Raw genomic sequence first — 12,370 nt, forward strand, 5'->3', positions numbered from 1 at the left:
AGAGTCTAATCGAAACCCGCTCGTCCAAACTGGCTTGTAATCAGAACCGTGCGATCGTAATGAAATGCTGGCTGGTAACGGCTGCAGAAACCAAACCTCAAAATCAGAAGCCGTGCTTAAAACATGATTGACATCATTCTCTTGTTTTTATTGAAAGGGTAATCAGTGTCTCACTTTAAACTGAACTAGGCGAGGCAAGCAAGTTTCTCTTCAGGTACAGATTGCGATCAGTAATCCGAGTCTAAACGAGGTCCCAGCTTGATAACGGAGGAGTGAAAGTCTGCCATGCAGCAAAGCCTGCAACGCCAGCAGCTATCTCCTGAGGAATGCACACAAACCAGACAGAGGCTACTGTAGGATTACCATGGAACCGTTTTGAAAAAAAACTACAGGTTTCAGCACTAGTGTCTTGGCTAAATTCCTGGGAAGTTCAAAAGAAATATTTAAAAACGCTGGTTAATTTAGTCTTATTTAACTCCTATAGATGGCAGCATGAGGCAGGTTTAAACGTGAGCTGTAGTCCTACAGGTATACTGTAGTGTTGAAAATCCATGCCATGCATTGTAACAATCAGGATCTCACCCAGCCTAGAATGCAGTGGCCAGTTCTGTTCTCCTCACTACAGAAGAGACATGAGTGCACTTGAGAATGCACAGAGAACTGGGCTGATCCCAGGATTCAACAGCACGAGAGGATGGGATAAAAGAATTAAAACTGAGAAAAGAAAAAGGAAAGAGGGGACTTGATTGAAGTTTATAAAACCCTAAACGGTACAGATAAACCCAGGTTTCAAATTCAGCACAGAACAGGACAAGAGGGCATAATTGGAAGCTGAGTGAAAGTAAGTTTAGAAGGCAGGAAACACTTTTTACACAGAGTTTTAGAAATGCATGGAATAGCCCGGCCAGGTGAAGCAGTAACACACTATGAATGTTTAAAAACAACAGTGGTCGCTTCTCCTTACTGAACTTCTGTTCTGCTGAAAATTGACCTTAAAATGAGCAAAATAGCATTCTGCAAAGAACGAGGTGCACATAATAAAACAATGATGCGTCAGTCAGAAGACAACTTCACTGCTGCAGATCTACCCCGCGGCACTTCCATGAAATGAAAACAACTTCCATGGAACACATTTCATTACTGACTGTCACTTACAGGCGAAATTCTTATCTTTAGATCTGTGTCCTTTGGTGGGCGAGTGAACGCCTGGGAAAACACTGTGAGTGAAAATATCTTCCAGTAATTTTTTTTTTTTACTTCTGTGGAGACATATTTCAAACCACATACCGTTTCGCACTAAAACCACAGCCGGTATTGACAGACCAGCAAAACCTGTTAAGAGAGTACAGCCAGCACTGCACTGGAGTAATGCTGCACATCAGTGAATCACAAGAGTCCTGGCGTTGCAGCCTGCAAGGTTACAGGTGCGGTCTAAAGTATTCTAAAACCCTTCCCTTTTTAATTAAACAGCCGTGTCAAACTCCAGCCCTCGAGGGCCGCAGGGTCTTCTGGTTTTCATTCCAACTTAAGCTCTCGATTAACAGAATTGAGCTAATTATTTGTTCGATTGGAGGTGTTTTAATTTTTGTCAAGGTCTTTTACAGTTGATGGTTTTAAAATGCGCTTGATTCAAGGTAAACTACCTGGGGCAGCAGTGTGGAGTAGTGGTTAGGGCTCTGGACTCTTGACCGGAGGGTCGTGGGTTCAATCCCAGGTGGGGGACACTGCTGCTGTACCCTTGAGCAAGGTACTTTACCTAGATTGCTCCAGTTAAAACCCAACTGTATAATGGGTAATTGTATGTAAAAAATAATGTAATTGTATGTAAAAATAATGTGATATCTTGTAACAATTGTAAATAGCCCTGGATAAGGGCACCTGCTAAGAAATAAATAATAATAATGAAACATTTTGAGGCCTGGAGAGAAGTTTTAAATTTGGCCAATTAATCAAATCATTAGGCCAGTTAAGTAATTACGAGCTCGGGGTGGAACAAAAGCCAGAAGACGCTGCGTCCCTCCAGGAGCTGAGTTTGAGACCCTCTGGTTTAACAGCTTCAGGACTCTTTTTCACTAGCCCCCTGACGGTTGAGACTACAGGCACACAACATGGCTGTCTAGTCACAGTTTTTAGAGAATGTCTAAGAGAAAGGGTGCTCCGTCCACTCCAGTCCAGGGCAGGCTTGAGGCATGGAAACTGGACTGCTCCCTCCCTCCCTCCCTCACCCCCCTAAGAGAAAGGGTGCTTCCTCCAGTCCAGGGCAGGCTTTAGGCATGGAGACTGAACTGCTCTCTCCCTCACTCCCTGAGAGAAAGGGTGCTCCCTCCAGGGCAGGGCAGGGCAGGACAGGCTTGAGGCATAGAGACTGAACTGCTCCCTCCAGTCCAGGGCTGTCCAATGACAATAACAAGCTCTTAAAAAAAAAATTCCATCCCTAAAAAAAAGTGTAATAAAATAAGAAGCCAGTTAGGATACTTTTAAATTGTAACAGACTATCCATTAGTGAATGGGGCTGCATTGGGACTTGTGCACAATGATAAATGCTGCCCTGAAGCCAATTCAATACTGCAGTGCTACGGAGCAGCGTTAAAACACAGCTTCAATTCCGCTGGGGCTCGGGAGAGACTCGGTGCTTACTGTAAGCTGCAGCGCGGTCGAGTTGCTTGTCTGTTGCTTTGCAGCCGAACAGAAAGAAAATACAGAAGCGTGTGCAATGAATACAGACAGGGCTTGAGAGCAGCTTTCAAAAGAAGCCCAGTGTAGAGGCTTTCATGAACTACTATCACAGAGCGAAGTTTAGCTCTGCAGGAAGACATGTTTCCTAACTGAAGTTTAAGATGTTTAAATGCAGTTAAAGCAAAGTAACTTCAACAACGTAATTACATTACAACTGTATGTTAAAACATGACGAAACGACAATGTCATGGTCATTTTGCCTCTCATATATTTAAACATTTGTATTAAGTATATATATAATCTCTGTACATTTGGAAAAAAAATACAGTAGTTTAGGAATGCATTTCCGATTTTTAATGACCCTCACAAAAAATAAGCGTGATACTGCCCGTGCTACTTGCAATGTTTTGCAATGTATTCTATTATTTCAGATAGAATAATCGTCATGCATGCACCAGCTACTGAAAATGTCGTCCGTCCGTCCCCTCCCCCTCCCTTTTAAAACCAGTTACGCCACTTTGTATGTAATTATGCTTCGATGTTGAAAGACCGTTCTTCATGATGCAAGCGGCATTAACTCCTCTCATGAAGCCTTCAAACAAACAACCCGCCTAACCCTGCATTAAAGAGCTTAGCTAGGGTTACACGGAGCAGTTTAAGAAGTGTATCTGGCGAGTGGAGGCGGTGCATTCTGTTATATAAGGCTTTTCTTTGTAAGTGACCTCCATATTTAAATGAATACTTCATAGTCGCTTTTTGTAACTACAGCATTATTAGATCATTTGCCTATTTTGCTCCTTGGTCTTTGAATGATTTACAATCTAAACTGAAGCTGCAGTAACAAATAACTTCAGTGCAATTTAAGAGTAGGCTGCACGATTGTCTGCTTGTGCATGTTTTAAGTATTTGAGTAGAATTTGTGTTTTATTGTGTTGCTGCTGCGTTTCTTGGCTAGGTCGCACTTGTATAAAATATTTTAATCTCAGTGTGCTTACCTAGTTTAAATATTGCCTAGCATTATTAATTAAAAGCCCCGTAGCAGGTGCCTGCATCATATCTCGACCCACGCCGTGCTTCATAATTCACAGTCGCAGCCTCCAAATCCAGTTGAATGAGTCAGAGCATTGATTGTTAAGGTCTGCAGTAAAAAAAATTAGAAAATACGGCGACACACCTCTTGAGTCTCGGAGCCAGCTGCAGCGCCGGGCTCGCTCGCTTCCTTGATCTGCATGCATGAGACTCGCTTAGATCCGGGTGAAGGGAGACAGAAAAGGAGCGAGGAGAGGGGGAGTGAAACAGAAACAAAAGAAGAAAAAGAACAAGAGGAAGGAGGAGGAGAAGAAGAAATACGCTCGGGGAATTATAGACTACACATAAGAGCGAACGCTAGCGAAGGGGGAAAGTCTTGCATCGTAAAGGTATGTGATGTGTATGTGCGTGTGTTTTTATAAACGCTAAGGTACGTTTCAAATTAAACCGAGACGCTGTCGTTTTCCCCACAACGTTTAAAACATATGGATGTTCATGCAGCTTCCTGAGACGTCGTTTTCAAGTGTCATTCTTATTTATTAGGGTTTTTTTTTAAATAGAAAAGACTTTTGCTTTTCAAAACTGCGTATAATTTTTTTCTGCAATTGTATTTCTCACGCCGGCTCACACGTCTGGCCCGACACTCGGTATGTTGTTGAGGTTTAGTGTAATAATTATAATCAGAAATAGTTTAATATAATACCTCAGTAAAACATTGCGGTGGTGCCACCGATCTGATTAATACTCACGGGCAATTTGGTAAAATAATTTTTACATTTGAATATTTACGATGACGATTTCCATTTCGAAAACGCTTAGCCGAAACATGTCCCCTATTTGAATGTGAAGTATATTGTGAAACGATTGCTGGTTTGAGTGAATCTTATTTATTTACTCGCAATCTAAACGGCTGCTTTTTACTAAGATGTTAAAGTTACAGAACGCCTTGCTCCAGAGAAGAAGAGACAAAACAGCAATGATGGGGTGTCTCAGAAGTGGGGTGCGTTTGCGGCTTTAAAAACGCACAAAACCAGCTGGTTTCAGTACTGTCTCTTTAAACTCTTGGGCGCTGTACAGTGGTTGATCGGGAGATGATGATAACGTGTTTTGCTCGGGTTATTTTTTGCAACTTCGGCTCAGTTTTTGCACTTTACAAACTAAAGCTTCACAGCGATGTCATGTGAACGATGGCGATGAGATGCGTTCTCCAGCATTGTGGCTGGATATGTTTTGTCTTGTCTTTTAATGACAGTGTTTTCAAATTAACTGAGTGACTTGAACCACTAGAAAATCTACTGGCAGCAGCCTTTTACTGCAGTATTTATTATTATTATTATTAATAATAATAATAATAATAATAATAATAATAATAATAATAATAATAATAATATCAGCATTACCCGCTGCACTGTTACATAGTCCTTTGGTGTATAAAGTGTAATAATTTGTGAGGAACAGTCCTTGTTGGATGTGCAGTTGGTTTACATTCTCCGAAGGCTAGTTTCAGCGGTCTGGACCCAACAAGTCAACGTTTTACCACGACAATGTGTCTCTCCTTGAAATTAGCAAGCCGGTAGTTCTTGCAGCAGTAGGAGGTTATGAAGGGCGGTACCACGCCATGCCAGGCCTTATAAATCAAGCAATGTCAACCCACGTGTTGATTTTTTTTTAAGTGTTTGTGTTGTACCTTATTTCAGCATTGACTTAGGCAACAAACATTTTAATTATTAAAAAAACAAAGAAAAACAACCGCTTTTGGAAACGGCAGCAGTCCAAGTGCAGTTGAGCTGTCGGCTGGCAACAGCTTCGCTTTCTTTCACCGCAGTTGCCTGTTCATAACCGAATAGTCTTATTTTCTCTGAGGCAGTTGACTCATCTATTCAAATCAATGTTGCCGAAGCTGACACCCTGGGATCCTTCAAGAAGCTGCTTGATGAGATTCTGGGATCAATAAGCTACTAAAAACCAAACGAGCAAGATGGGCTGAATGGCCACCTCTCGTTTGGAAACTTTCTTATGTTCTTAAGAAACGTCGCGGCTTCCAGTAAAACGTTATTTAAATCCAGCGTGTAGTTTGGAAGCACAGCGAGTATCATAAATTAACTAAAATAAAAAACAAACAATAACAGGTTTAGTTAAAAAAATATCCTATATTTATCAAAGTGCAGCACAGCTTCCAAACTTGGCGTTGTATGAACAAGGGTTTGCACAAATCTGTGAACATCGCGATTGCTGTAGCAGAGTGTATACATGGCTGCATCGAAAAGACACCGCGTAATGCAAAGAAACGCGGTGCATATGACGTACAAAAAAATAAACACCGCACGCTCTAAAGTACGACAGAGTCTCTCCCCTGTTCAGAAGGCAGTTTGACCACAGGATGGATTTTACTCCGCAGAGATTTATTTACTGTGCTAATTCAGAGTTAAATAACTTTTAGGCCTACATTTTGACAGATGTTGCTACCAGTAGGATTTTTCTCGGCACTAAGGCAGCTGATTCCGCTGCTGCCAGTAGCTGCACTATAAACAAACTCTTAATATAAACACCCGTTTCACTTTTTCTAAATAGAAGTATTTCTCTCTCTTCAGCCCTGATGTTAAACTGTGGGCTTCTTACTGGCAGTAGAGTTTGTACTGGTAATTGGAACCCCCTGAAAGTCTGCTGCTAGTAGATTTCATACTGGCGCTAATCACCTCGTTGAGTATCTGTTTGAACACGTGTTGACTACAATCATAACGCTGGCAGTGTAGCTTAACGCAAGTGCATGCATTTCCTGGGCATAAGCGAAACTGTGTAGCTAATCCACCATTTGAGGATAGGGAGTGAATGTATAGGACCTGGAGGATAGTAATAGCATGTCTGTGTTCCTGTGTGTGTTGTAATGGTGCATCAGCAATAGTAATAGCATGTCTGTCAGTCTGTGTTCCTGTGTGTGTTGTAATGGTGTAATAGTAATAGCATGTCTATGAGTCTGTGTTCCTGTGTTTGTTGTAATGGTGCAATAGTAATAGCATGTCTGTCAGTCTGTGTTCCTGTGTGTGTTGTAATGGTGTAATAGTAATAGCATGTTTGTCAGTCTGTGTTCCTGTGTGTGTTATAATGGTGCATCAGCACACTGCTGAGTAACTGACAAGGAAGGAAGGAAGCCGATGCAAAACCAGCCAGCTCCTCACGTGCCAACCAAGAACAAACGTACCAGAACTGTGCAGTCTCCATGCCTCAAGCCCGCCCTGGACTGGAGGGAGCACCCTTTCTCTTAGGGGGTGAGGAAGGGAGCAGTTCAGTCTCCATGCCTCAAGCCCGCCCTGGACTGGACTGGAGGGAGCACCCTTTCTCTTAGGGGGTTAGGGAGGGAGCAGTTCAGTCTCCATGCCTCAAGCCTGCCCTGGACTGGAGGGAGCACCCTTTCTCTCAGTCTCTGAAAACTATGACTAGACAGTCATTGCTTCACGTGGCTGACAGCAATTTATTTTGATATTTTAATTTTTTTTCTTTGAAAGTTATTTTTATCTTATCTTTGCCGGCAGTTGAAAAAGTTAATCAATTGTATTTTGTGGTTTTGTTTGACTTGGCAGGACAGATGATCCTTTTGAGAAACCTATAAAACCCTTATCTGGAGTAAGCTAAGGTAGCAGATCAGTCTGCTCTTTAAGGGGCACTTGCTAGGTTTCTCGGTGCTTCTCATTATATATTTGCAACAAATTAACGCACTTCCCCGTCACTTGCGATTTCCAACTCCGTCACCAGTTTTCTGATACAAAGCCCCTCTCAAGGTCACAATGTACTTGTTTATCGGTCACAGCCCTCAGTTCTTTTCTTGCATGCACAAACCCGTCTGTCTTTACTGTGCAGTTACACAGCGCTTCCTCCAATTTCACATGACGAAAATTGCAGCAGAAGCAAAGCGAACGAGACCAGCTACGGTAATGTAAAACGGTTCATCATTAAACAGTTTTAGATACTGTGATGTGTTTTTTCTCTAAATCTGTGACCTTTAGTTGTTTTTGTGCATTTTCATTTGCAAGTGAACTGTGAAATTTTGAATACTGACTTTGGATGCTGTTAATTATGGAAACTGTTTTTTTTTTTATTTATTTTTAAATCTTTTGATAAATCGCATTGCCTTTTACGTTTTACACTGTTCTGTGCACGAGTAACAGTTTGACGTAAGTTTGCTGTTGGGTCTTTAATGGGTAATTTTGCATACTGCTACAATCCGTACCAGATTTAAAAGTATATCCTGTATTACAGTCAACGTGTCGTCTTTTGGCAAGTGATATTTTCAGAATCGTATCGTTCTGAATTAAAATACTTCTGTTGAAAATATAGTACTTTACCAACAAAACCAATACAGTATATCTAAATGGAAGCCTATTTATTTTCAAACACAGTCCTTTCAGCTGTGTGTTTTTGACATTGTATCTTTTTTGTGTGCCCTGAGGGTTGGAACGGGCCAAAATGAAATATTCAGATCTGCGTCTCACTCTTTAACCGTCACTGAAGTCAGCGTTTTATAGGGCTGGATATGTGAGTGCTGACTGTAGCAAACTTTTTATTAACTTTGTCAAACATCCCAGACCCCCGTGATAACACGAGCATTTGGGGGGACTGTACTTGGACCCTTCCTGTGCCTCTATAAATATCCTGGAGCAGGATATACACGCCAGGATTGTTCAGTGTGCAGATGATACTAAACTAGAAGCCAAAATGGACTCAAACTGCAGCTCGGATAATTCGCAGGGATTTGGAGCTGTCTCTCTAACTGTTGCAAACGAATACAGGGATGGAAGTAAGCCTCCTATTGCACAGCAGTTTCACCCATTCCAGGTTGCACTGTGAGCTTGATTAGCCCCAGAGTATTAAACTCCTAGTAAAACCAGGGTTGGATCAAACTGCTTTGCAGTGGGAGTCTTATTTCCATCCCTGTAATATTCATGTTTAAAAGTATTGCATAATCTAAGATACAAGAACAAACAAATTTGTTGATCGAGAGCGAAGACCTTGAGGGTTATTGTGGTCTCATCTTTATCTTGCAGATGTGGTGACTTTTACGTTGCTCAAAGTGTGGAGGTTATGCTCAGGCTGTAGAATGCTTTAGTTAGACCCCCATCTAGAATGCAGTGTCCAGTTCTGTTCACCTCACGATAGAAGAGACAGTACTGCACTTGAGAATGCACAGAGAACTGGGCTGATCCCAGGACTCAACAGCAACCTGAGAGGATGGGATAAAATAATTAAAACTGAGAATGGAGAAGGGAAAGAGGGGACACATTCCAAATGATCTAGATAAAGTTAACACAATGCACTACTTCGGATTTAGCACAAAGAGTAGGACGAGAGGGCAGAAATGGAAGCCGAGTTAAACATTTGGACCTTGGATTGGGGTGTGCTCAGAACTCGGAACGGTACGCAGCAGGGTCAGGCCTGGTCAGAACTTCTTATTTTCGGAACTCTGATTCTGATCTGCTTAGACCGGGGGGGGGGGGGTCACATCGCAATCCTGCAGGACCGGTCACTCCAGGGTCAACAGGAAAACTGATCAAATTGAATACTTCAGAGTCTAGATGGGGGATTAATTGGTTCAATTAAACAATTTAGAACAGGGCTGGAACACAGATCAGGAGTGGAAGAGCCAGCTTTGTCCAATTCCTGGCTTAGATGTATTAAAGATAAGGCACAGAATCAGGCTCTGTTATTTGTGGTCAAGCTGACATTATTTAAAAAAAAAAAAAAAAAAAAGCTGTTCAAAGTTTTGTACTAGCTTACATCCTGTATCGCACAATCAAACTGTGATGTCAACAGGAGCCTGTGTGCATGAGGGGATTGCATTATTTGCACAGTCAAGCGGATTCACTGCTTCCTGGTAAGGGAGAGAGCAGGGATCCTGGCAGCGCTGCTGACTAACTGGAGAAGCACGCTGTGCCTGTTATGCAAACTGCAGAGGAGAATTGGGAAGCTCTGGTCTCTGCAGCACCTGGCAATGGAGTCGCACATGCAGAGCAGGGATGTTAACAGCTGCAGTGTTTCATGTTTGTACAGCAGGATGTGTGCTGTGCAAAGTGATAAAGTCAGTCTTTTCCATCTGTCGTGTCACAGTGTATTAACTGCACACCTAAAGCAGGGCTTCTCAGGGGACGTTTCTCATTGTTTTCAAACGTTCATGATATTTAAACTCGTTGAATCCGCAAGTTTAATCATTTAGGATGTTAAACAGAAAGCTGGTCGTTTTTTTAAGCTGAAGTCAACATGCAAAAAACAAAATGATGGGTCTTTAACAAACAACCGTGCTAAATGTAGACCTGCTTTGACAGGCGTTGTCGTGGAGAAAGGATGGAGTCTGTGTTGGTGTTCTGGCAGTGCCACGGTACAGATGGCACTTTCACATCGTTCTGTTTGTGCTTGTTGAAGCGTTTTACAAACACACATCATCACATTGTTAATATAACCTCTGAGACACACGGGGGCCGTGCTGAGAAGACCCAGATTCGTTACGGGAAACCACGACTGCATGAGGATTAGAAACGGCGCTCCCCGATCCTGTGATCGCTCACACGTACCTCTAACAAACTGGAAGAAAGATGATGATGCTTATTTTACTGTTAGAGGCTCTGTGTTTTTGAAGACATTTTGTGGAGCAGGCAGGGGTGCAGGGCTCCTACCCAGAGCGAGGTGTGTGGAGCGGGCAGGGGTGCAGCGCTCCTACCCAGAGCGAGGTGTGAGGAGCAGGCAGGGGTGCAGCGCTCCTACCCAGAGCGAGGTGTGTGGAGCGGGCAGGGGTGCAGCGCTCCTACTCGGAGCGAGGTGTGTGGAGCAGGCAGGGGTGCAGTGCTCCTACCCAGAGCGAGGTGTGTGGAGCAGGCAGGGGTGCAGCGCTCCTACCCAGAGCGAGGTGTGTGGAGAGAGACAGAGAGACAGAGGCAGAGATCAGGAGGATTAATGCGTCATTCAAGTTCATCCCAGACTTGCTCAGTCGGATTGAGATCTGGGGACTGTGGTGTCCACAGAAGATGCCTGAAGTCTCGCTCATGCTTCTCAAACTGTTGGTGTACAGTTCTGGCACGGTGGCTGGGTGCATTATTGACTATCCATCAGCTTACAAGTGCAGCATTGTTGGGTTGACTTGATCCACATCGATGCTTCAGTAAACAAAAGCATTCGTGAGCAATCGAGGGACTGGGAATACCAGGAGAACACGCCCCGCACCAGGGTATAGCAGGAGAACACGCCCCACACCAGGGTATACCGGGAGAACACGCCCCGCACCAGGGTATACCAGGAGAACACGCCCCACACCAGGGTATACCGGGAGAACACGCCCCGCACCAGGGTATACTGGGAGAACACGCCCTGCACCAGGGTATACCAGGAGAACACGCCCCGCACCAGGGTATACCAGGAGAACACGCCCCACACCAGGGTATACCAGGAGAACACGCCCCGCACCAGGGTATACCGGGAGAACACGCCCTGCACCAGGGTATACCGGGAGAACACGCCCCGCACCAGGGTATACCAGGAGAACACGCCCCACACCAGGGTATACCAGGAGAACACTCCCCACACCAGAGCCATGCCAAACAGAGCCGAGTAGAGTGGCAAGATACATACAATTCAAATCAACATGGATTTTTATTTATTTATTTTTTTTGTATCTTTTTAAAGATATAATTGGACTAAACCGGAGTGAATGTGCCGTCCAGTTTCTGGAAGATTACCTGACTGTACAGAGCAGCCAAGTAACTTCATCTACACACTGTAGGTTCTGTCTTGATTGATCTGCGTGCCCAGCGCTCTGGAATTGCTGACTGGAATGTAGTTCCTGCAGGCCAGCTAAATGGATGGGGGGGGGGGAAACAAACAAAAAAACAATTAGGCCGGTTTCCACGACAACAGACTTCAAAACCCCCTGTTCAGAGCTAAAAGACTCTTCGATTTATCAGCAGCCATCGCTCTTGTGTGTGGAGCGTGCTCTCCTGGTGTACCCTGGGTCCCTGGTTTACTCTGGAATGCCCTAGTTAAGCATTATTGCAGATCCGCTCCCCCCAGCAATGCTGCATGAGTACCCAGATGGCGATGCTGCTTGCAAGTGAATAATGCACCCATTCCTGGTGAGCCCAAATGATCTGAGGAGTCTGACAGAGATGCAGGTATCAGTCAATGGTAGTCTGTGAATAATATTGGGTGTTACACTGTGTTGCGTATTGGAATCTGTTGCTCGCTTGTTAATCTCCCTCTCCCTCTCCCTCTCCCTCTCCCTCTCCCTCTCTCTCTAGATGGCCTCCGCTAATGACTCCCGGCAGTCTCAGAAGGACGCGGCGGATCAGAACTTCGACTACATGTTCAAGCTGCTGATCATCGGGAACAGCAGCGTGGGCAAGACCAGCTTCCTGTTCCGCTACGCCGACGACTCCTTCACCTCCGCCTTCGTCAGCACGGTGGGCATCGACTTCAAGGTGAAGACCGTGTACCGCAACAACAAGAGGGTCAAGCTGCAGATCTGGGTGAGTGAGTTTTCACTCGACCTTTATTTAACCAGGAAAAGTTCAATCTCTTTTATCAAGAATCAATTTAGGAGCACCAGCCAGAACAGAAACATGCCTTGGCACTAGACTAAGTATTTTTAGTTTGAACTCCTTTTTAAAAGGGATCAAGACAGTAAGTT

The 12,370-nt window shown here is 44.0% G+C and overlaps 1 protein-coding gene across 4 annotated transcripts in view; it reads left to right on the plus strand.

The window, feature by feature from the left end:
- Positions 1 to 12,370, plus strand: part of LOC117409772 (ras-related protein Rab-3D-like) — a 35,727-nt gene that overhangs the window by 12,294 nt on the left and 11,063 nt on the right. Inside the window, exons 1-2 of one of the 4 annotated variants that reach the window (XM_059008324.1) lie at positions 3,235 to 3,389; positions 11,982 to 12,209. In XM_059008324.1, the coding sequence (XP_058864307.1) occupies positions 11,982 to 12,209 (228 nt within the window). In that variant the 5' untranslated portion in view covers positions 3,235 to 3,389. Of the gene's footprint in view, positions 1 to 3,234; positions 3,390 to 3,458; positions 4,095 to 7,539; positions 7,632 to 11,981; positions 12,210 to 12,370 lie in introns of those variants that run through there. The other 3 variants (XM_059008320.1, XM_059008321.1, XM_059008323.1) reach the window with 3 other exon arrangements.

The sequence above is a fragment of the Acipenser ruthenus genome, chromosome 36, assembly GCF_902713425.1.
Source record: "Acipenser ruthenus chromosome 36, fAciRut3.2 maternal haplotype, whole genome shotgun sequence".
Lineage (NCBI taxonomy): Eukaryota > Metazoa > Chordata > Actinopteri > Acipenseriformes > Acipenseridae > Acipenser > Acipenser ruthenus.